The following is a 21927-nucleotide window of genomic DNA, read 5'->3' on the forward strand; positions in this document are numbered from 1 at the left end:
AAATGCAATTGTGTATTTGTTATTGGGAATCGTATGTAACTTCCCTACGAGACTGACTAATGCAATTTCTGGGAAGGCAAATGACTCATCGGTTGTCCCATCCTTTTGAAGCTGTGCCTTGAGAACAACCCCATTGTCCACTAATTACCTGCTCCTGGAAACTCCAGAGCAAAGACCCCTAAAGGGTAGGCTAAAACTTTTCATGAGTGTGCTAGTTCTAAGCTGAGGCTGTTAGGAACTTGCGACTAAGAAGAGACTCTGTGGTGGGCTTTGAAGGACTAATCACCTGCCACAGCCCTTGTTGGAGTTGAGGTGATCTCTGGTAAGCTTATTAGCATATGTGCAGCTTCTTTTATTGGTTTTAATAATTTCTCAGCAGTGCTTGTACTGTAAGAATAAAATGTGCTTGCATAGAAAGAGCTGCCTGGTAAATCATATCTATGGCCAGTTACACTGTTATTAGTCTCTGAAGAGCAAGCAAGCAGGCCTGCTTCGGCAGACTGACCGCTGGTGAATTCACAGTAGAATCAGGGAGCTATTCAGTCTGGGTCAGAAGGGAGAGAGATGGAGGTCTCCACCCAACAGAGTGGGTGTCTTTGCTGGGCCAGATATGGGGAGTACAGGTGCAGTGGCCTAAACTGTGACAGTTATCTCCTCCCACAAAGAGTAAACAAGGGAAAACAAATGAAATGCTGCTGATCTGTGGGTTTGACTAAAACCACAAATGAAAATAAACCTCCCTTCCCAACAGGATGGAGAATGGTTCTGGCCCTCCCCACTGGCAAACCAGGGGCTTGATTTTCCCTGACCCACACCTTGTGTAGTTATTTCTGTCAGTGCAAGGAGAGTGTAACGTGGCAGTAACACACCACCAGATCAGAATAGCAGCATCTTACACACAGTTTGTACTAGTATTAAAAAGTGTACTAGTGTTGCAGGGCAACAGGGAGACTCATACCCCAAGGAAGGAAGACTGCCTCATTTATTAGCCCATCTCCCCTGACTGGCAACTCAAACAGATGTTCTGGAAAAGGGCAGGTTCTCATCTCTTCCTCCCACTCTCTGCCCTCACAGACTTTTAGCCACTTCTTTGACCTGCTGGGTATTGGGTATGAACACCCTGTCACCTGTCCCTAATGAAAGTGTACTTCCCTGGTGAAAATAGGGTGATCATGTCTTCAGTCACTTCTTATTCTGGAAGCTTATTGGCAGAGTTAGAAATCAAGCCACCTCATCCCACAGCTCATGGCTGGCAGCACTCTACTGATAAGGGAGTCATGTCATGGCTAAACACTCCCATAGAGTAGATACAAGCTAGTAAAGAACAAGCCAACAAAATAATCTTGCTTGATAAACCAGGACAGGCGTGAAAGCTTTTTCTGACTGACCCTCTCAACTGCAATGTATAGATCTGTGGGTTAAGCAATAACAGCCTTAAAGGGAAGCTTTGGAATCTTAATGATATGGACTTACTACACGAGCTGTCGTTGGGCCAGCCATCCACAATCACTCCTTGCTGAGCACAGCTCCTGGCATACTCATGGAAAGTTGGACAGTGACAATGCATGTCTTGAGCACATCTGCACATGTCTTCTTCACAGAGACCAATGAATACCTCTGGATCAACTCGATGGTGGCATTTGGAGAATACTGAAGACGTCCTTAGCAGCTGGCACCTTTCCATGACATCCTGCATAATTAGAACAAGTGAGGGGGAAAAAATCAAAATATTGTTACAAACTGTTTAGATCAGTGTTCCTCAACCAGTGGGTCATGATCTGTAGGGGGGCAGTATGAAAGACAATCTGGGGGATTGTGGGCTTTGAAAATTTTAATATAATCTAAAGCAAAAGAAATCTCACTCCTCCACCACACACACACAGTTACCCTTCAAAGTCAAGTATTAGAGTTGTAGTGTCATAAATTTTAGGGCCAGACAGGACAACCTGATCATCTAGTCTTACCTGCTGTACATCACAGGCCAATAAGCACCACCCAGCCACCTCCACACCAAGCCCAACAACCAGAATTATACCAAATTATTACATCCCTCAGGAGACAGACTATTATGTAGCAAACGCAGAGAACAGAAAGGACCAATGTGGTACCTATGTTAACCTCTCGACACACACAAATACATTATATCAAAGACAACAATAAGTCTAATATTGTATTGCTCAATTCTAATATTTCTATCTATACCCTGTTTTTTCACTCCAGGATTAGAAGATGAGTAAGTGTCACAGAAGTCATGGGAGTTACTCTGACCTTTGAATTTCCATACCAACAGTTGACATAATGGCTGCGAGCTAACTGATTTTATATATAAGTAAAATATAGGTATATGCCAGGAAGCAATAAACAAATAGTTAATCCGAGTCTGATCTTGTTAAATGTTTAGCTGCTGGTAGAAGGAGAGAGATTAATTTAAACTGTCCAAGACGTTCCAAGGACTTTGTTTGACAAATTATAGCTGATTTTTTCCCTCTTCTGATGTATCTTGTCAATGCATCAATATAGTTAATTATGATAGAGGTCTATAAAATCATGACTGGTGTGGAGAAAGTAAATAAGGAAGTGTTGTTTACTCCTTCTCATAACACAAGAACTAGGGGCCACAAAATGAAATTAATAGGCAGCAGGTTTAAAACAAACAAAAGGAAGCATTTTTTCCACACAACGCACAGTCAACCTGTGGAACTCCTTGCCAGAGGATGTTGTGAAGGCCAAGACTATAACAGAGTTCAAAAAAGAACTAGATAAGTTCATAGAGGATAGGTCCATCAATGACTATTAGCCAGGATGGGCAGGGATGGTGTCCCAAACCTGTTTGCCAGAAGCTGGGAATGGGTGACAGGGGATGGATCACTTGATGATTACCTGTTCTGTTCATTCCCTCTGGGGCACCTGGCATTGGCCGCTGTCAGAAAACAGGATACTGGGCTAGATGGATCTTTGGTCTGACCCAGTATGGGTGTTCTTTTGTTCTTATGATTAATAAGCATAGAATTTGCAGCATCCAGCAGAAAAGTAATACAGATGTGGAAGCGAATAACTCCCAAAAACCCCATTTTCCGAATCACTGTGAGTTTGTAACTAATCTTTGGCCACTTCAGAACACTCACTTGTAACTATGCCCCCTCAAATGTTCACAATGATTGCAGGATAAGAAAATAAATCCTCTAGCTCCAAAGGCCTTTCCCCCTACTATTGGAGCTAAAGGACACTATCACTGTTTTACACGGGCACAAGCTGCTCTTTGTGGGTGAAGATGTGTACCTGCATGCAGAAACTTGCAGAACTGAGGTGGTTACACTGTGCTGCACAAGTTGAGAGCACCAGGGATTGACAATGTCTGTGTCCTGCCTTATAAATAAAGCATTCCTTTTTCTGCGAACTAGACACAAGTACTGTCTTTTCTCTATCAGGAGGGACATTATTCAGCCTAATATACATGCTGGAGCAGTTCTGATTCCATTCTGTAAAGGGCAGTAATTAGAACTGACAGTGTAGGGGCCACATGCCAAGTATCAGAGCTGGAGTCAGGAACCAGGAGCAGGGTAGGAGCAAGAGTGATCAACAGCTGCTAGGCTGAAGCACTGAGCAACCAGTAACTGCTGCTGCTGAGCTTAAAAGCAGGCCTGCTGCCTCCCTTCAGCCAATCAGGCAGTTCTACACAATGCAGCTGAGCTCATTAATCTGCCTGGAGGTTGGGTTTGGCCAATCCTCAAACGCAGCAGAAAGGGCTCAATCCTGACAGACAGACACCAACAATTCCCAATGGTGGTAACTTGTGATATTTCAGAATTTGTTTTCATGCCACGCTGGAACAAAAATAAAACCTTTTAGAGGTTTTCACAAAAGCCTGTGTGTCCAAGACCCAGGTTCCAGTCTCTGCTCTGCCTGATTCAGATTGTTCTCCATCAGGCAGAGTAGGGACTTAAATCAGTCCTCTCACAATAGTGCCGTAATCACCCAGCCATAGAGAATCTCTTTGCTCTCTTTTCAACCTTCCTGACAAACGTTTAATGGAAACTGATATGTCCCCACAAAACATTTCAGCTTCCTAAAACAGCATATTTTGCCAAAATGAAATTTCAGAACATTTTCACTGACCACCTCCAGCAGTAGGACACACTGGTCAGTTCACTATTATTTAATCACTGTCCTTACCTCAGTTTAATAAAATATAAATTCTTTTCTTTTTGAATGTAGTTCAGTGTAAAGATGTAAGGAGTTGATGGTATTGTTCCATGAGAAATTTAAAAGGCCACTGATTTAATGTGTTGGTAAATTACTTGTGATTGGAGAGGGGATGAAGCCGTAACATTTAGACCTGGATTTTGAAACCCCTCCTCCAGTTTCAGAAACATTCAGCTGCCGGGGTATAGTTGAGCTACCTGCAAAATTTAGGTCTGGACCCCAGTTTGGATTCTAAACAACCCTCGAGGCTGGAAAAGTTTGGATCCCAGAATTTTAACCAAGTTACATTTCTATGATCTGTGCTACAGTGTACTGCTGTAGATTTTTGGAGTTTAAGCCTGAATGGAAAAGAATCTCTGCAAATGTTTCATAGGACATTGCCAATTTGCCAAAAGATCAAATTTGTTTATTTTGTACATTTGACAGCACACCACGTATAGTCAGTTTCACTGGTTTCCACTTGATCGTTAATTAGTTTCAGACATATTTTGAAAGGTGGCCGCTGATTCTGGGTGATTAGCGTGAGATGCCACAGACCTGATTTTCAGAAATGCTGAGCCACAAAACTTCACCTGGAGTTTTGGGTGCCCAGCACCTCTGAAAAATCAGGCCCAAGGCATCCCACTTTGGAGACCCAAATCAATACCATTCGAAAATTCTGGCGTTACTCAGTTCCCTCTTATGTTTTTATGGCTCTTTCACATAGCAACAGTGGGAGAAAATAAAAATATAGGAAACTGTGATTGTAAAACCACAAAAAAAGTTACAGGGATATTTAGGAACAAATGTAGGATCTGACACTACTTTATTTTTAGGTTTTTGTAATTCATCTGATTTCAGGTTGACAGTGTCATTTTAAATGTGATTGGTGGCACCATGGCATGGATGATTCTTTGTGAACATAACTTGCCGACTTCTCTTCTGCCCTAATCCCACCGCACAAAATTGTCAGTGGAATTTTATACATTCTTCTGATTTCTTTTGTACTGCATTTCTGTTGCTCTCTGAATCATAGAATCGTAGAATATCAGGGTTGGAAGGGACCTCAGAAGGTCAGTGCCGTAGGTCCGAATTGCATAACAAAGACAAATGCCATTAAATTGATATGACTAAAAAATAATCTTTAAGGCAGAGTAAAGCATTTTAACATGAAAAGAATGACCTCTATTTCCTTTATGTTTGAAATCTATCGTGCATAGATAAAGAAAATATGTTCTATATATCATCTGGGAGGAATATGCTTGGGCGGGGGGGTCTATTGTTTCTGGACTTTCATTTTATTTGGTTTTCTCATGGTTCCCCTGTCAAATAAAGAATGTTAAAAAGGTCTGCCTGATTATAAGCTCTCTGAAGCAGAAACCTGTCTTTATGTGTTATGTTAGGTGCCTTCTACACCTTTGGGTGTGGTATAAATAATACACAACTTACCACACTGACTCAGCCAAGCTTTCTCCCACACGCTGCAGGAGCTTGCATGAGACACCAGTGTAAGAGAGACAGGACTACTGTAACTCCTTGACTTCACTGGAGTTCATCTTGATTTATACCATTGTAAATTAGAGGGAAATCAGGCCCACAAGCTATGTACTTCTCCATTTGCCTTCCAAGGTCTTGAGATAAACAAGATTCACTTCAGCACTGGCTCTCTTTGTTGTATACAGAGAATACTCAACCTTATGCATCTTATCTTGTTCCCATTGAAGTCAATGGCAAAATTATCTGGTTACTAGGGCTTTATTTATAGCTATATTACTCTAGCATTAGACAAGGACACCATGAAAGATAGCCCCCGAGTACTATTTCTAAGGGAAAGTAAAATCTTGAAAGTGAGGATCACATTTAAGAATGTATAAAAACCTTTTACCACTCTAAAAAAGCAGACCTCTCTTCCTGCAAGAGTTTTGCTGCAAAGCCACTTCTTTCCTCCATCTGTATTATAAATACAGCTGTGTTGGGGCACTCCATTATACAACAGTTTGGTTTTGTCTGTGAACATAGAACTAAGCTGTTATTACTATGTTAAGGGAACCGTGACAACTCTTAAGATAAAGGACCCAAACTGAGCACTGGGGTAAAAGTGGATATAATTTCTTACTGGCTTACATTAAGGCTGAATTTCATGCTAGAGGTCCAGTTCCTTTAAAAAAAAAAAAACCTCTACGATACAGCTCAGGCACAACCTTGTTCTAACTGCGTACCTCCTGGTTGTGTAACTGCAATGCAGGCAGGACCTTCGTGAGCTAGGCATAAGACAACTATTATGATGATGATGTTTAGTGCAGTAGTGCCTAAAGACCAAACAAGAATGGGGCCCCATTGTGCTAGGCACCACACAAACACAGAGTAGTAGTGTCAAAATCTAGTCCCTTGTACAACTTCCCAACCTCACATCCAAGGATCAGTCCCTCCCAGACCTTGTCTCCTCCAATGTTCCACCCTCTCCACGCTTCCAGCGATGCCATCCTTAGTGCCCCATTCAGTTCCTTCTCCCAGTAACCCCTCCTTACACCTTCCATCCATGGGATGACCCCCTTACCCAGGTTGCCAGCCCATCATTCCCTCCTCATTTAATCTTTCCTAAAATCCCACTCTTTCCTCAATGCCCACAAGCAGTGAGCTGTACACCACAAATAAAATATTCACCTCTGTTAACTCCCTCTCTGGATTTCCCAGCATGTCCTGTCTTTCATGTGTCTGTTTTTTTAACAGTAAGTTCAAAGAGGCAGGAACTATCTATGTTCTGTACAGTACAATGCAGAGCTTATCATTTATACTAAGAACATAAATAATTACAATTTTCTCCTGTGACAGTCTATCTATTAGGGCTGGTTGGGAATTTTCTTTCTAAATGAATTTTTGTCAGAAAATTTCCACAAAATTAAATTTTCGGCTGGACAGAGATTCCAATTTTCGCTCAGCTCTAATATCTACACTACAAATACAACTGCATCAGGAGGCGCAGTTAAACACAGTTCTCTGATGACTCAGTTTACAACACAGCTTCAGTTGGCAGTGTGGATGGCTACTGCTGATTCCTGTAACCAGGCTAAAACCCGGTCTGTATGAACCAAGTCATTAACATGGCTACAGATCATCATTAAACACAATTAGCCAAATGCACACATACTGCAAACTGCAAGAAGTACAGGGGCAAGCTATGTCCCTTGCATCTATTGTAGTGGTAGCATAGCTTAAGTCTGGGAGGCTTGCTTTATACAGGCATTTGTTATGCAGCTATTGTATGACTGAGCACAATTACTTACATGACAAACTTTTTTGGACACCAAAAACTATCAAAGGAGAGACAATATGTTTTCCTCTACCTTAACAATTGTTAGGAAATGGATTAAATCATAAGACAGTGTATGAATTAACCTCAGCCTGTGATCGCATTTACTTATCCATCCCTAGGGTCAGCTGATAGGTCATCACCACACGATGGTACTTCATTTTCTAGGTGACTGAGATCATCACCCCAATACAGTGGTTAAAGTAGATGAAGAGAGGCTGGGGAGATAACCAGGCTTAGAAGCCATCATCAGAGGTCTGGGTTTTACGAGACGCTGCAGTGTTGCTTCCTCTTGTGCTGCAGCAAGAGGAAGAGAATGGGGACCAGGGAATACATGTGTCTGAAGGGAGTTCAAGTCTCCAGGCAGAGCCATAGCTATCCAAGCAAAAGCGTGTGCAGGTGTGCATGGGTGAAGCAAGCATATTGCTGGTGCTTCCCATACCCATTTTCTAGCAGGATAGAGAATGTGACCAGGGTGGAGAATCTGCACAGATGCACAAAACCCAGGTAAAGATGGGGGCTCAGAGGGATCCTTCCATGGAACATTGTCAAATGCAGGGAACTGCACAATTTAAAGACATGTCAAGACAGAGATTTTATGCAACAATCGACAGAGCTGACGTGGGGTGGGGAGGAGGCTGTCTCCCTGGAGCAGAGAGGAAGGCAACAAGAATTCTTTCTGTTCCCTTCTCCAGTGGAGGAGAAAGGCAGAGAGCAGGCAGGACTGACCTTCCTTTGGAGGAGAGGGGGTGTATAGGGGTGTCACAGCCAGGATACTTCTTCTTCCCCCATCAGTTGCTGTTTCAGGAAAGGTTAGGAGCCCCAGAAATAATGCAACTTTAGCTTCCCACTTCAGCTTCTCCGGCCTGGGGAGTGTTCACCTCACTAGCCAGAGCAGAAGGGAAAATCTGGGAAAGCAGGGGGAGCTGTCCTACCCCAACTCCTCTTACTATTACCCCTGCACCTAGACAGTTTCCCTGTCAGAGTTTTCATCTTGTCATGAGTAATCTGTATCCAGGCGATTCCTTTTTTTCCAAACCAATTTACAGGGCTCCACTGTTTGTCATTCTTAATGCTAGGCTTTTTATTGAAGTCAACGCAAGAGCTCCAGTTTTGCCTTTGGATCAGGCCCACAGAGCTGTTCATCTTCCAAAGCGTTTGTTAAACCAATTAAATTGTGAGGCATCTCTACAGAGACATGGTTGGAAACAGCAATTTGTGGGGGAAGAAAAGACAAGGAGAACTCCAGATCTAGATGGGGGAGAGTAATGACATGAACCAAAGCTATTGTTCTCTTCCCCTACTAGCTGGCTGCCTCAGATCCAAAGGGGCTGAGAGACGGGGGAGATTTGCATTCCTGAAGCTGAAGCTAGCAAACAAAGGAATCTGTTTCTTGATTGAAAAGATCGGAATTCTTCAGCAAGCCCTCACTTTTGCTGGACTTCTATTAATAGTACAACGTTTATTCATGGCAGTGAATAAATTAAGTCAATGTTTGTCAAATGCTGTGGGCTCAGGAATTCACAGAATAGAGGAGCTCATTTCATTGGCCTGTGGAGCAAATGTCGTCTTGCAAAGCAGCAATATCTAACATGTTTTTTATAGAAGCAACTGTAAACTCTAATCCACTCTCTAAACTGTGTTCATTCTGCTTTAGAATCAAGGCCAGGGCTGGGTGATTGCTGTGGCCTTGTCTACAATGGCAGAATTTTCCAACAAATTCAAACTGATTTTGATAGACGACGCTCCAGTGGCCCCAACCAGCTATAAGAACAGTTCCAGGCACCAAAGCCTCATCCACACTGCAGCTCCAACCGGTTTTAGAATGGGTTTGTATTTTTGGTGCAGTCAAGCAAACCAAACTGAGCCGGTCTCACAGAGCTTTAGCTCCATAAATAAGGCAGATTTCTATCAACTCAGAAACCAAGATAAACTCTCCACAGACCTTAACTCAGGCTCAGGAAAAACATGTTCACTGTCATTATCAATGACTATGAACTGCCGCTATGAATGACAATGAACAGTCATTGGACCAGAGAAAGAGTGAGAATTATTCTGGAGTCTAGTGGTCAGGGCACTCATCTAGGATGTGGGAGACCCATGCGTAAGTCCCTGCTCAAAGGTCTAATTATTTATAAAGAGTGGAACAGCTTCAGCAGGAGAGATGAGAATATCTCATAGTCCAGTGGTTAGGGCACTCTCCAGGGAGGTGGGGGACCCCTGTTCAAATCCCCTCTCCACATCAGGGAGAGGGGGGAATTGAATCCAGGTCTGCTACATCCCAGGTGAGTTCCCTAATCACTGGGCTAACAGTTGTAAGGCCTCCTTCCCCAGTCCCCCCAAAAATATTTTGACCAAAACTATTGTATTTTTGGCAAATTTCTGTCAAATTCGTGAACTGCATTTTTTGGTGAATAAATTATTAATCTGAAAAATTTCACCCAGCTCTAGACGAAAGCTAGCTCAGGTATGTCTCCATGTACCACCATGTCACCTCTGATTGCAGTGAGGACATACCAGATGGGGCAGGCAGGGTTCCACCTGCATCCACAGTTAACAGCACATTTCCACAGCCAATTGTCTAAATTCCAGAGGCCTGAGGCTACAAGTTTGGGGTTGCGAGTATATTCTGATGAATTTAAAATCTTTAATAGGAGTATCGTTATTCAGAGGCTCAAAAGGTTTGGGGGTCTGTTTAAATAGCCAGAAGCTCCTCTGACAGTAAGTAAGCTCCTCCTCCATGTGGCTGAGTAATGAATAATCAGATATCCCCAGAGCAAGAACTTTCTACATCATATTTCCTCTATGATCTTGGGCCCAATTTAAAAAGCATTAATCCAGATTAGCCCCCAGTTTCCAACTACTCAGCCAAATTCTAATCACAGTTATATCACTGTCAGTCTAGAGCTATGCCAAAGTCAGCCGACTTACTCTGAATTCACACCAGCGTACACAAGATTAGCATTAAATGGGTTAAAAATTGATTTCACCATAACCACCACAATCTGTAATACTGAATGTACAGTAAGTGAATTCTTAAATACCTGGTTTGTTCCTCAAGTGGTGAGGATTTGTATGTGTTTTCTGCGTGCCTAATGGAAACAGAGGGCATGTTTATACCTGCAAAGCAGAGGCAAAAAAGGACAGATGGAGCCCAAGGGAAAGACCCTTGGCTGAGTCGCAGCATCTTTGCACCACTCCAGAAAAACAACGCTATCCCCATGATGACTAATTTGAGGATCCCCTGCCTCGGGGAATCCTTGGGGAACACGGAGTCACCAGAGCAGCTACTAAGGCAGCACCTGTTGCAGCAGCTGTGGAAAAAAGAGGCGTGACTGAGGCCTCCTTACACACTGGTGATCTCCAGGTGCCAGAATGTCCCCCAAGTGCTCTCGGCACCTGGTGCAGTTTAGAGCAGCCTTCAGGCAAGCTCTGTTCAGCATTGGGCAATCAAGGACGCACATTGCTGGCTCAGGATCTAGGCGGGGTATAAGTGGCACTTTTGCACACAGCCCTCTGGAGCCTTGCCCAGCACTACTTTGGCCACAGCCTAGGTGTATTTTTATGCAGCCTTCAGAGGAGACTGCTCGGGAGGGTAATGGCAAGAGAAAAAGAGGATGTTCACTAACTGGGGATAAGCGGTACTACTGAGGGGATTTTTTTTCCCCTCGGCGTTCAGATCACAGAACAGTACTCTGATAATATGAAAATCGGGGGGGACACACGACGACCATGAGGTCAGTCTCCATTTGCATCTGGCACTACAATCAGCAGAATGGCCCTAAAAGTATTCTCCAGCAAATGTCACTACTAAGCCAGCTAACAGGGTGATCGTGGCATGCCCAGGCAGCACATGCCTTGTATTGATGCCAGTTCTCTGATGACATATTAAACTGACTTGCACTGTACCTGTATCAGACTCCCAAGTGCAACTGAGAATCATAAAATGCAGCCCCTGGCTTCCCTCATCCCATAACTATTCAGTAAGGACAGAATTGATCAGCTGCAGATTTTTAGTGATAGGAAGCTCAAAACAATAAAACATTTCTGTTCCTCTTGCAAAGAAGATCTGAGCAGAAGCAAATTTTGTGGGACTGTGCATTTGCTACCGATCAAATGAGGAGTGAAGTTTTGGAATAATCTTCCAAGGGAAGCAGTGGGGGCAAATGACCTATCTGGCTTTAAGCTTAAACTCGATAAGTTTATGGAGGAGATGGTATATGATGGGATAACATGATTTTGGCAATTAATTGATCTTTAAATATTCATGGTAAATAGGCCCAATGGCCTGTGATGGGATGTTAGATGGGGTGGGATCTGAGTTATTACAGAGAATTCTTTCCTGCGTATGCGGCTAGTGAATCTTGCCCATATGCTCAGGGTTTAGCTGATCGCCATATTTGGGGTCAGGAAAGAATTTTCCTCCAGGGCAGATTGGAAGAGGCCCTGGAGGTTTTTAGCCTTCCTCTGCAGCATGGGGCCTGCGTCACTTGCTGGAGGATTCTCTGCTCCTTGAAGTCTTTAAACCATGATTTGAGGACTTCAGTAAGCTCAGACATAGGTGAGAGGTTTATTGCAGGAGTGGGTGGGTGAGATTCTGTGGCCTGCATTGTGCAGGAGGTTAGACTAGATGATCATAATGGTCCCTTCTGACCTTAATATCTATGTATCTATGTAAATGCACACCTGTTGAGATGGAAATTATACAGAGTCTTGTCGCCCCTGAAGCTGCCAATTCCCACTGTCACAAACATTTGGTGCCCCTGGGTATTAGTTAAATCAGTGAATAGGAGTTGCTGGATCAAAGGGACACATCACATTAAAAATACATTTTTTTTCAATACCAGGGCCCTACCCTGCAATGAGATCCCATGCAGGAACATCACTGGTTCCACACAGATGCATCTCATTACAAGATCAGGACCAAACCTCTTTGCCTGCATGCATTACAAATTACACTTTGGACCAGGCCTTCTGAAATATTTTCATAGTGCAGACCACATGGTACTACAGAGATTGTCTTATGGACATTTCCCCTCATAGTCATGAGCATACAGCCAACCTTCCCTCCTATTGGTAACGAAATAACATCCCTGTGGCCCTTGCCCATGTAGAACAGTAATACCCAAAAAAGCACATCATCATGTCGTTTTAGCTTCTTTTAATGAAGTCTAGCAGCTGGAAAAAAGAGGAGAGTCAGCACCAGTTGACCAGCCAACTTTCCATGTACCACCCACAGCTGCTCCGCAGGCCATTAGAGGTTCTTGAACTGCAGTTCATTGAAAACTCTTCCTTTATGGGTCAGCGTTCACGCTGTTTACTTTTTGCATCTCCCACTGCTTAAAAAACCCAAACAGCTAGGCTAGGAATTTGCATGTTTATTTGTAATTAGTTTTAGCCTATTTCACCATCAGGGCACTAGCACAGGGCTGCTGCAATGACTGAGCTGCTAGCAGTACAGGGGGGTGTTTCTTAAAAAGAAACGGCTCCCGTTGGTATTTAAACAAACCACAGAAATATTTCTATTGGTTCTGTAAAAGCTTATTCTTACAAAAGTTAAGTTGGTACATATATGGTCCCCCATCATCACCACAGTATCTGAGCGCTTCACTATCTTTAATGGACTTATCCTCATTACCCCCTGTGATGTAGGAAAGTGCTATTATCCCTATTTTACAATGGGGAACTGAGCCACAGAGGGTCTATCTACACAGCAACTAGACACCTGTAGCTGCCCCATGCCAGCCAACTCGGGCTCACAGGGCTGGATCTGCGGGGCTGTTTCATTGCAGTGTAGACTTCCAGGCTCGGGCTGAAGCCCAAGCTCTGGGACCCTCCCACCTCACAGAGTCCTAGAGCCAGGGCTTCAGCCCGAGCCCAGAAGACTACACAGCCATGAAAAAGCCCCATAGCCCGAGCCCTGCGAGCCTCAGTTGACTGGCACGGGGCAGCCACAGGTGTCTAGCTGCTGTGTAGACATATCCAGAGGCATTAGGTAACTTGCCCAAGATCACATAGGAAAAACTTGTGGAAGAATACAGCATTGAACATAGCTGTTGCAAATCCCAGGGTAAACCCTTAACCACTGAACTATTCTCCTTCTTAGGCCCGGTCTACACTGTACATTTACTTCAGTATAACTATGTTACTCAGCGGTATGAAAAATCCACACCCCTGAGTGACATAGCTTTACCTACCTTAAACCCCTCCCCACCCCCGTATAGACAGCACTATGTCAGTAGGAGAGCTTCTCCAGCCAACATAGCTACCACCTCTTGGGGAGGTGGAGTAACTAAGCGTCTGGAGTATAGCCATGCCCTTAGACAAAGGCCTGAGTGAGTGTGTAGCTCCACCTACATAAAGACTGGTGCTGTAGTACTAGGAACATAATACTTCTGAGGCTTGATTCAGGCTGTTAGGGCCAATCATGTGCGGAGCTAAGCACCTGAAACCGCCTTGGAAGTTAATGGGAGATGAAGACACTCCAGACTTTGCAGGAGCATGCTCTAACAAGTAGGGTTCCCAGGAACAAAACTATTACTGGCTTCAATAGGAGCAGGACTGGGCTCACAGCCCATTGGTATGGTACCAACCTTATCTGCAAATTCAGATGAAATATTGCAGGTGTTGCTTGGAGCAGGCACTCTTTTGCATCGCTTATCTTCACTGTGCAGTGCCCAGGAATTAGCAAAATCATAGCTGCTTTCGACCAGGGTCCCTGTGAATCATGAAAAGGGGCAGGAAACAGGTGTTTAGGGGCTTGAGTAACAAAAGACAAGCGCTGACTTTGAGAATTTGAGATGCTCATGAATTATGTTTTAATCAATCTACAACGTTAAAGCATTCCCCTTCCAAGTAACAGAATGTTTATAGAAAACTACCCAGAGCAATCAGGACTGAATCCAGATAGAGTCCTTCTACAATCACCTCCCCACCCAATGAACAGACAAGGCAGATGAGTGCTAACGGCTGTGGGAGACAGTTCCCATCATTGCTCAACTCTACAGGAAGAGATTAATTATTTAACTACATTCTAGATGTTATTTGCTGGTCAGATAAATTCTGCCTGGAGCCTAAGTGCACTGGGATGTTTTTTCTGTGTGTGTATTTTTTTAAAAATACAAATAATAGAAATTAGGAATTGAAACAAAATAATTAAGTCACCATCCACCTCCCAACCAAGATAGGAGCGTTCCTGACAGCAGCTCAATTTTCCTCCTTTCTGCAACCATTTTTTTAACCTTTCATATCCCATAATTCTTTGGACCATTGCCCTTTGAAGGATTAGTGCATTTATCGGACCTCACAGCTGTGTTGTACCATATGCAGTCAATTCCACCTATGTAAAAACATCATTTTGATTCGGTAGAATTTGACACCTACTTTTTATTGGCATGATTGTGCTAGGCTATGGGGATTTAGGCCCTGTGGCTGCTAGCTACTGGGAAGAGGAAGCTACAGCCCCTCTCCTTTGACTCCCTCTTGTTCATGGGGGGCTTATTTCATGCCTTCACCATTCCTTTCTTCTCCATCTTCCAGCCACTTATAAGGGGAACACCTCTTTCTCTCCACCTATCACTGCTGTAAAGTGATTAATTTCACATAGCTTGTCTTGCCAACTCTTGAATACTGTTGTGACTCTTGTGATGTTTGATGTTTTCTTAAAGGTCCAGCTCCTGGAGTCATGTGAAGATGTGAGACTCTCAGCCTTTTCTCTTTTTTTTCTTTTCTTTAAGTCAGTTTCTAGCCCTTATGGGTGCAGAAAAAAGCTTGAAAATGTGACCTAAGCATATCCCAATGTGATCCCAACAGTTGTTAATTTAATAACCTCGTGATTTTTTATGCAATGATGTTTGAGGTCTGATTCATGCATGTTGAACATTTGTTGTTGGCAATACTATACTAGTCGGGAGGCAGGAGGGATTTTTCAGGAAGTCAATATCCCAGTCTGTCCTGGGCAAATACACACTACTCCAGTGACCAGTGCACTACTCGGGGCTCATCTCCAGTTACCGAGGGATCGACGTGCGGCGATCAATCCACCGGGGATCGATTTAGCAGGTCTAGTGAAGTCCCACTAAATGGACTGCTGATCGCTCTCCCGTCGACTCCGGTACTCCACCAGAATGAGAAGCATAAGGTAAGTCAATGGGAGAGTTTCTCCCATTGACGCAGCGCGGTGTAGACACCGGGGGTCGACCTAGGCTACATCGACTCCAGTTACATTATTCATGTAGCTGGAGTTGTGTAACTTAGGTCAACTGTGCTCAGTAGTGTAGACCTGCCCTCAGTCACAGTAAGCAACATTCCAACAGCATGCCAGCTGGGAATGGAGAGTGGTGAAGGCTGAGAGGGAAGATGATTGCTCTCTGTAAGTACATCACATCAGAGGGGGTATACACCAGGGAGGGAGAAAAGCTATTTAAGTTAAAGGAATATGTTGACATACAAACAAATAGATATAAACTGGGTATGAATAAATGAATAAGTTCAGGCTGAAAATTAGAAGTTTTCTAGCCATCAGAGGAGTGAGGTGTTGGAACAGCCTCCCAATAAGGGTAGTGGGGGCAAATTAAATTAGCTTTAAGATAGAGCTTGATAAATGTATGGGTGGGGTTGTATGATAGGGTTGCCTGTGAGGATGGGAGACTGGGCTCAGCAGCCCTAGGGTCCATTCCAGTCATCTGTCTTATGTTCCTAAATCTCATGCCTCTGTGGTCAGGAAAGACATTCCCGCCTAATAAATTCTCTCTCTCAGCTGTTTGGCTGGTGAGCCTAACCCACATGTTAGGGAGGTAAGTGATCACCATTTTGGGGATGGGGAAGGAATTTTTCCCCAGATCAAAATTGCAGGGACCTTGGGGTTTTTTGACCTTCCTCTGCAGGGTGGCATGCAAGATACTTGCTAGGATCATCTGGGCTCATCCCAACTAATCAATTCCCTGCCATTGCAGGCTCTCAGGCATAGGTGCACATCAGTCCCACATATTCTCTGACTGTGGCACACAGAAGTTTAGTCTCCTGAGGGCTTTGGTCTAATCCAGGTTGTTGGGCTCAATACAGGGGTAACTGGATGGGCTTTGGTGGTCTATGATGTGCATGAAGTCACACTGGTGGTCTCTTCTGGCCTTAAATTCTATGACTAATCTCCCCTCCCCACAAGATCCAGTTGTCAACCCAATTTGAGGTCAGATTGTAAATTCTTTGAGGCAGAAACCATCTTTTTGTTCAATGTTTGCACAGGGCCTCACACAATGGGGTCCTGGTCTGAGACTGGGGCTCCTAGGCACTACCACAATACATACATACATACACACACACACACACACACACACACACACACACACACACACAGTGTATTTATTAAAAGTGACTTGCCTTTTCTAGTGTTGAAAGGGGCAGGGAAAGGAGTCAATCTTAAAATCACAGTACTATAAATTTTCACATGCACAGACCTCTTGTCTGCAGGTAATATTAGAGCAAAAGCCTTTGCTCTCAGCAACTCATTAAATATTATTCAAACTATCCCAAAGGTCCAGAATATTTTACTTATGATGATTATTAATTACATATTCACAGTAGCACCTAGAGCCCCAGCTGAGATGGAGGTGCCATCTACCAAACACATAGGGTCTGTCTACACTGCAGACAAACACCCATGGCTGGCCCATCCCAGCTGCCTCGGGCTTGTAAGGCTCAGGAAAACGGGCTGTTTAATTGCAGTGCAGCTGTTTGGGCTCAGGCTGGATCCGTGGCTTTAGGACCCTGCAAGGTGGGACGGTCCCAGAGCTCGGGCTCCAGCCCAAGCCCGGAAGTCTACACAGCAATAAAACAGCCCCACATCCCCAACCCCACGAACCCAAGTTGGCTGGCATGGGTCAGCTGCAGGTGTCTAACTGCAGTGTAGACAGACCCATAGTGAGATGCAGTCCCTGCCCCTGAAAAGTTTATGCTATAAATAGACAAGGAATAGGAAAGGAATCAGAGGCACCAAGAGCTAAAGCATGAACTTCAGAAAGTCACAGCTGAGATCAGAACCCAGGTCTCCTATCCACACTTCCTTCCAAAGCATTTTAAATAGCGTAACGAGACATGATGAACACATGCAGACCTGGTCTCCAGATGTTAAGAGCAGGAAATGCACGGTCTCGTCATAAACAATATGTAATAACCAGAGACAATAAATAGAAAGGAAAATTAATTCAAGCAGCAGCCTTAAGTCTCTCTCACTCAACTGTCATCAGATCTTTTCCTCACCAGGACTAACCGCAACTGGGCACCTTCAAATCTAGAGCTGTACATAACTTATTGAGCTCTCCAGCCTGCCCCCTGCCCAACTGGCATAACGGCCACCTGTGGGAGGGTCTGACGTGATAAAACCCAATCCTCCATTTCAAGCCCCTTTTGCCAGCCACACACAGCTTCTCATGTACAGAAGCAGTTATTTTTATCTGGATTGTAGCAGACCCTGTAATGTGCTAGGATACATTATAGTAGCAGCAATAGCCTGTATGATGTACTTTCCAAATACAAACAAAGGCACAGGCCTTGCCCCAAAACTCACAGTCTGAGTAGACAAGCAACATATGATGGACACAGGGGGACAGAAATAAAAACTACAAGGAATATATATTTCTTAAAAAAGCATCAGCTTTCCTCACTGGCCCTTTGTCTCACTACTAATAGTTGACAGTTTTCTTAGGATTCATGATAGCAGTGGGTCTTAAGGAGGAAGAGGAAGGAGGAGTGGAAAGTGACATTACAGAGCAGTGTCCTGACTGGACATGGACAAACTGCTGCATCCACACAGAATCCCAGCAACTTCAAGGAGGCTCCAGGAAAGTGGACGGCTGCTTTCCCTTTGAGTCAAGTGCAGGATTGGGGCCCTGTCCAGGTTAAACAGTTTAAGAATCATTGCTCACTAAATCACAGATTGAGGGGGATGGGCAAGGGAGAATGATAGAAATGTAGGACTGGAAGAGACCTCAAGAGGTCAGCTAGTCCAGCCCCCACCTTGAGGCAGGATTAAGTATACCTAATCGACTCTGACAGATGCCTAAATATTTAAAGCAGGCATCTAAACATTTGAATATTGAATTAGGTTGCCTGTAGGAAGACGACAATGGAAGAGAGAAAGGAAAAAACAGCAAAGGAGTCTGATTCTCCACTACCTTCTCCAGCGTGTTATTTGTATTTGATGGCACTTTGCACAGATCTGACTACAGTAGGCTCAAGGCAGTGGGCAACCCAGACTGCTTGTCTCTCAGGTGTTTCTCAAATCAAGGCACTGGATGCAATAATGGTATTGAGAGGTGAGCAGCTATCAGATGAGCCCTAACACAAGGCTCTCTCTTGTCCTGGCCTAGCTCATCATTAACTCCCAACAGTCAAGTGTATGTTGGTGTCTGTTTTATCTTTATCTAAAATATTTGACACTTGGCCTTTCCCATTTTCTGTGTTCAAAAATATCTTCTGAAAAAATGAGGGAGACTTTCAAAAGGCACAAAAGCCAGCTAGTCATCTAACTCCCATTGAGCACCAACAAAGATGTGCATGAAGTCATTCCCTCTTGTAAAGTCCCTGTATGGCCATTTAGATACATTGGAGAATATAGGTAATGGATGTTTACATGTTTCTGCAGATGGATCTTTTGGAGAGGACTCACCGAACCATCCTCCCCTTTACACATCAATATCAATGAGCTAGATGATTCTCAGATACTTCACAGACCTTATAGGAGTACAAAAATGAATGACAGAATTATCTCTGGTCTGTACAGAATGCTTCACACTGAGATAAGAACTGAATTCTAAGATTACCATGTTAGCCACCTAAAACTCGTTGTCATTCTACTAAACCATATTTGGAGGGGAAGGGAGCAGAGGAGAGGGGGCACTGCTGGTGGTGGGAAAAATAAAATATAAAATTAAGGGGGAACAAGGAAGCCAAGGAAAACCATGGAACTTCTTAAGCACATAGATAAGATAATTAACTGAACCTTTAGGGATAGCTAGTTTCCTTCTCTGTACCCATCTATACAGCTGTAGAACACCATTATCTGCTTCTTTGTGCAGAGTTCCTTTCACTTTTTGGCAGCATATCATTTAATTCATTTTTAAAAGGTATTTGGGTTTAGTGGAATAGTTTTTCATACATTTAGTGAGGTGCTGAAAATCTGATTTCAACCAGTACTGAAGTTTCTTCGGTTCCTGGCACATTCTCTAATACTTAAAGGTTTCTCAAGTCACTCTTCCCTGCTCTAATGCAGTCTCATCACCTTTGGCAGACACTTGGCAGTTTTTCTTCCTCTGAATGGCCAAGACACTGGGAGAACAATATTCAGTTAACAGCACATCAAAATCACTCATCCACTGCCCTTTGTATGATAGGGGTGAGATTTTCTAAAGCACTCAGCGTTGGTCTAACTCACCTCGCATTGAAGAAAATGGTAAAACTCCCATTGACTTCAGTGGGAACAGAGTTAAACCAACACTGAAGTGCCCTATTATTCCCACCTTGTGTGTGCAAGTGTTGATATAAATATAGGAATTGGATGCCCTATTATTACAGTCCCTGTGTTGGAAAATAGGACCCATAGTCTTTTTCAAGGCTACTGACAATGCTGCTTGTTAGACATTCCAGAAGACAGATCTCAAGGAGAGGGTCAGATCACACCTGCTTCCTGGCACCACTGAGAATCATTCCAAACATTCTGGGAGCCTTAACAACTTCCACTTGGAACTTGTGCTCTGGCTCCACTAGTCAACTTTAACGGAAGTGTTTTATGACCTTAGAACTCTTGTTAACAATGTTCAGCTTATCAGTCTGTGCATATATTGCTCTGACATTGCTACCCTCACGTTTCTCTCTGCTATGGAAAAAGCATATTGCCATGTTATATGCAAGAAAGGTTTTTCTAATTCTAGTTGCATAACTCTAATTTTTAGAGGGCAGACGCTCAATGCTGTCTGTGTATCAGGTCCCTTTAGAATGTTTGAAGGTGGGGACTCAAGATCACTAGTCAGTTCTGAAAATTTCAGCAGGTTTCCCTTTCATTTCCCTTGGACCTCGACAGGCAGTAGGTAGTGTGACAAAGTTTCTCCTCTACCTTGGCGGGTCTTGCGCTTATTGACGGATTTGCTCGCCTCGGAGATTCACGGCAGCCCTCAGTTTGGCCGTTTTCGTGAACCCACAGTCCAGGTCAACCCCTCCTGTGTCTGACCAGGAGTTGGGAGGTTAGAGGGAACCCGGGCCTACCCTCTACTCCGGGTTCCGGCCCAGGGCCCTGTGGAAGGCAGCTGTCTAGAGTGCCTTCTGGAAGAACTGTGTGACAGCTACAACTCCCTGGGCTACTTTCCCATGGCCTCCTCCCAACACCTTCTTTATCCTCACCATAGGACCTTCCTCCTGGTGTCTGATAATGCTTGTACTCCTCAGTCCTCCAACAATACACATTCTCACTCTCAGCTCCTAGTGCCTCTTGCTCCCAGCTCCTCACACGCACGCCACAAACTGAAGTGAGGTCCTTTTTAAACTCAGGTGCCCTGATTAGCTAGCCTTAATTGATTCTAACAGCTTCTTGATTGGCTGCAGGTGTTCTAATCAGCCTGTCTGTCTTAATTGTTTCCAGAAAGTTCCTGATTATTCTGGAACCTTCCCTGTTGCCTTACCCAGGGAAAAGGGACCTACTCAACCTGGGGCTCATATATCTGCCTTCTATCACTCTCCTGTAGCCATCTGGCCCAACCCTGTCACAGTAGGTATAGGACTGGAAGTCAGGAGGGCTCAGCTCTGTTTCTGGTTCTGCTACAGACTTCCTATGTGATCTTTGGTCAGTCACTTAACCTCTCCATGGCTCATCTGTAAAATGACTGGCTGCCTTACAGGGATGTTATTTATGGAGTCTTGCTTCACTGAAGTTTGGAATCAACTTTGAAATCCTTTGGTAGGAGCCATTATACAGGTGCAAAGTTGCATTATTATTCAAGTACATTTATGCTGCATCTGAACATCTGGGAAGACAATATCGATAACCTCTCAACACTACTTGAAGCATTAGATATCATTCACAGTTGCTGTATCTTTCTAGTTTACCTTACACTTGCCAGGCAATGGCATGCTATAGCCCACACCACAGGAGCTTAAAAGCTGCAGAGTGTTGCCTGCCAATTTTCAGATTCAGAATTGGAGCAGACTCAGAATACCAGGCCCTTGTCCAAAAAGTGGCCACATGTGTTGTTTTATTATTAGTGCATTCATTATCTGGGGAGAGATTCCCAGCTGCATTTCCTATTGCTGTCCTGGCCAAAGAATCCATATCTATGGAAGGGTGCTGGGGTTCATGTAAGATAAATATTTGTGAATAAAGTTATACTCTTGAAAGTGAGGGCCTAATAGGCCTGGCTTGAATTAAGTAGAGTGAGCTTTTTCACACA

General features: G+C 43.9%; 1 protein-coding gene across 7 annotated transcripts in view; it reads right to left on the reverse strand.

Annotated features, from left to right (window-relative positions):
- The window catches only part of VWF (von Willebrand factor), a 259168-nt gene that overhangs the window by 187709 nt on the left and 49532 nt on the right, over positions 1 to 21927 (reverse strand). For all 7 annotated transcript variants that reach the window (XM_037913656.2, XM_037913649.2, XM_043529527.1 and 4 more), the window contains 2 exons: positions 14086 to 14210; positions 1474 to 1690 (listed from right to left, as the gene is read on the reverse strand). In XM_037913656.2, the coding sequence (XP_037769584.1) occupies positions 1474 to 1690; positions 14086 to 14210 (342 nt within the window). The remainder of the gene's footprint in view (positions 1 to 1473; positions 1691 to 14085; positions 14211 to 21927) is intronic.

This window comes from Chelonia mydas, chromosome 1 (assembly GCF_015237465.2).
Source record: "Chelonia mydas isolate rCheMyd1 chromosome 1, rCheMyd1.pri.v2, whole genome shotgun sequence".
NCBI classification, from domain to species: domain Eukaryota; kingdom Metazoa; phylum Chordata; order Testudines; family Cheloniidae; genus Chelonia; species Chelonia mydas.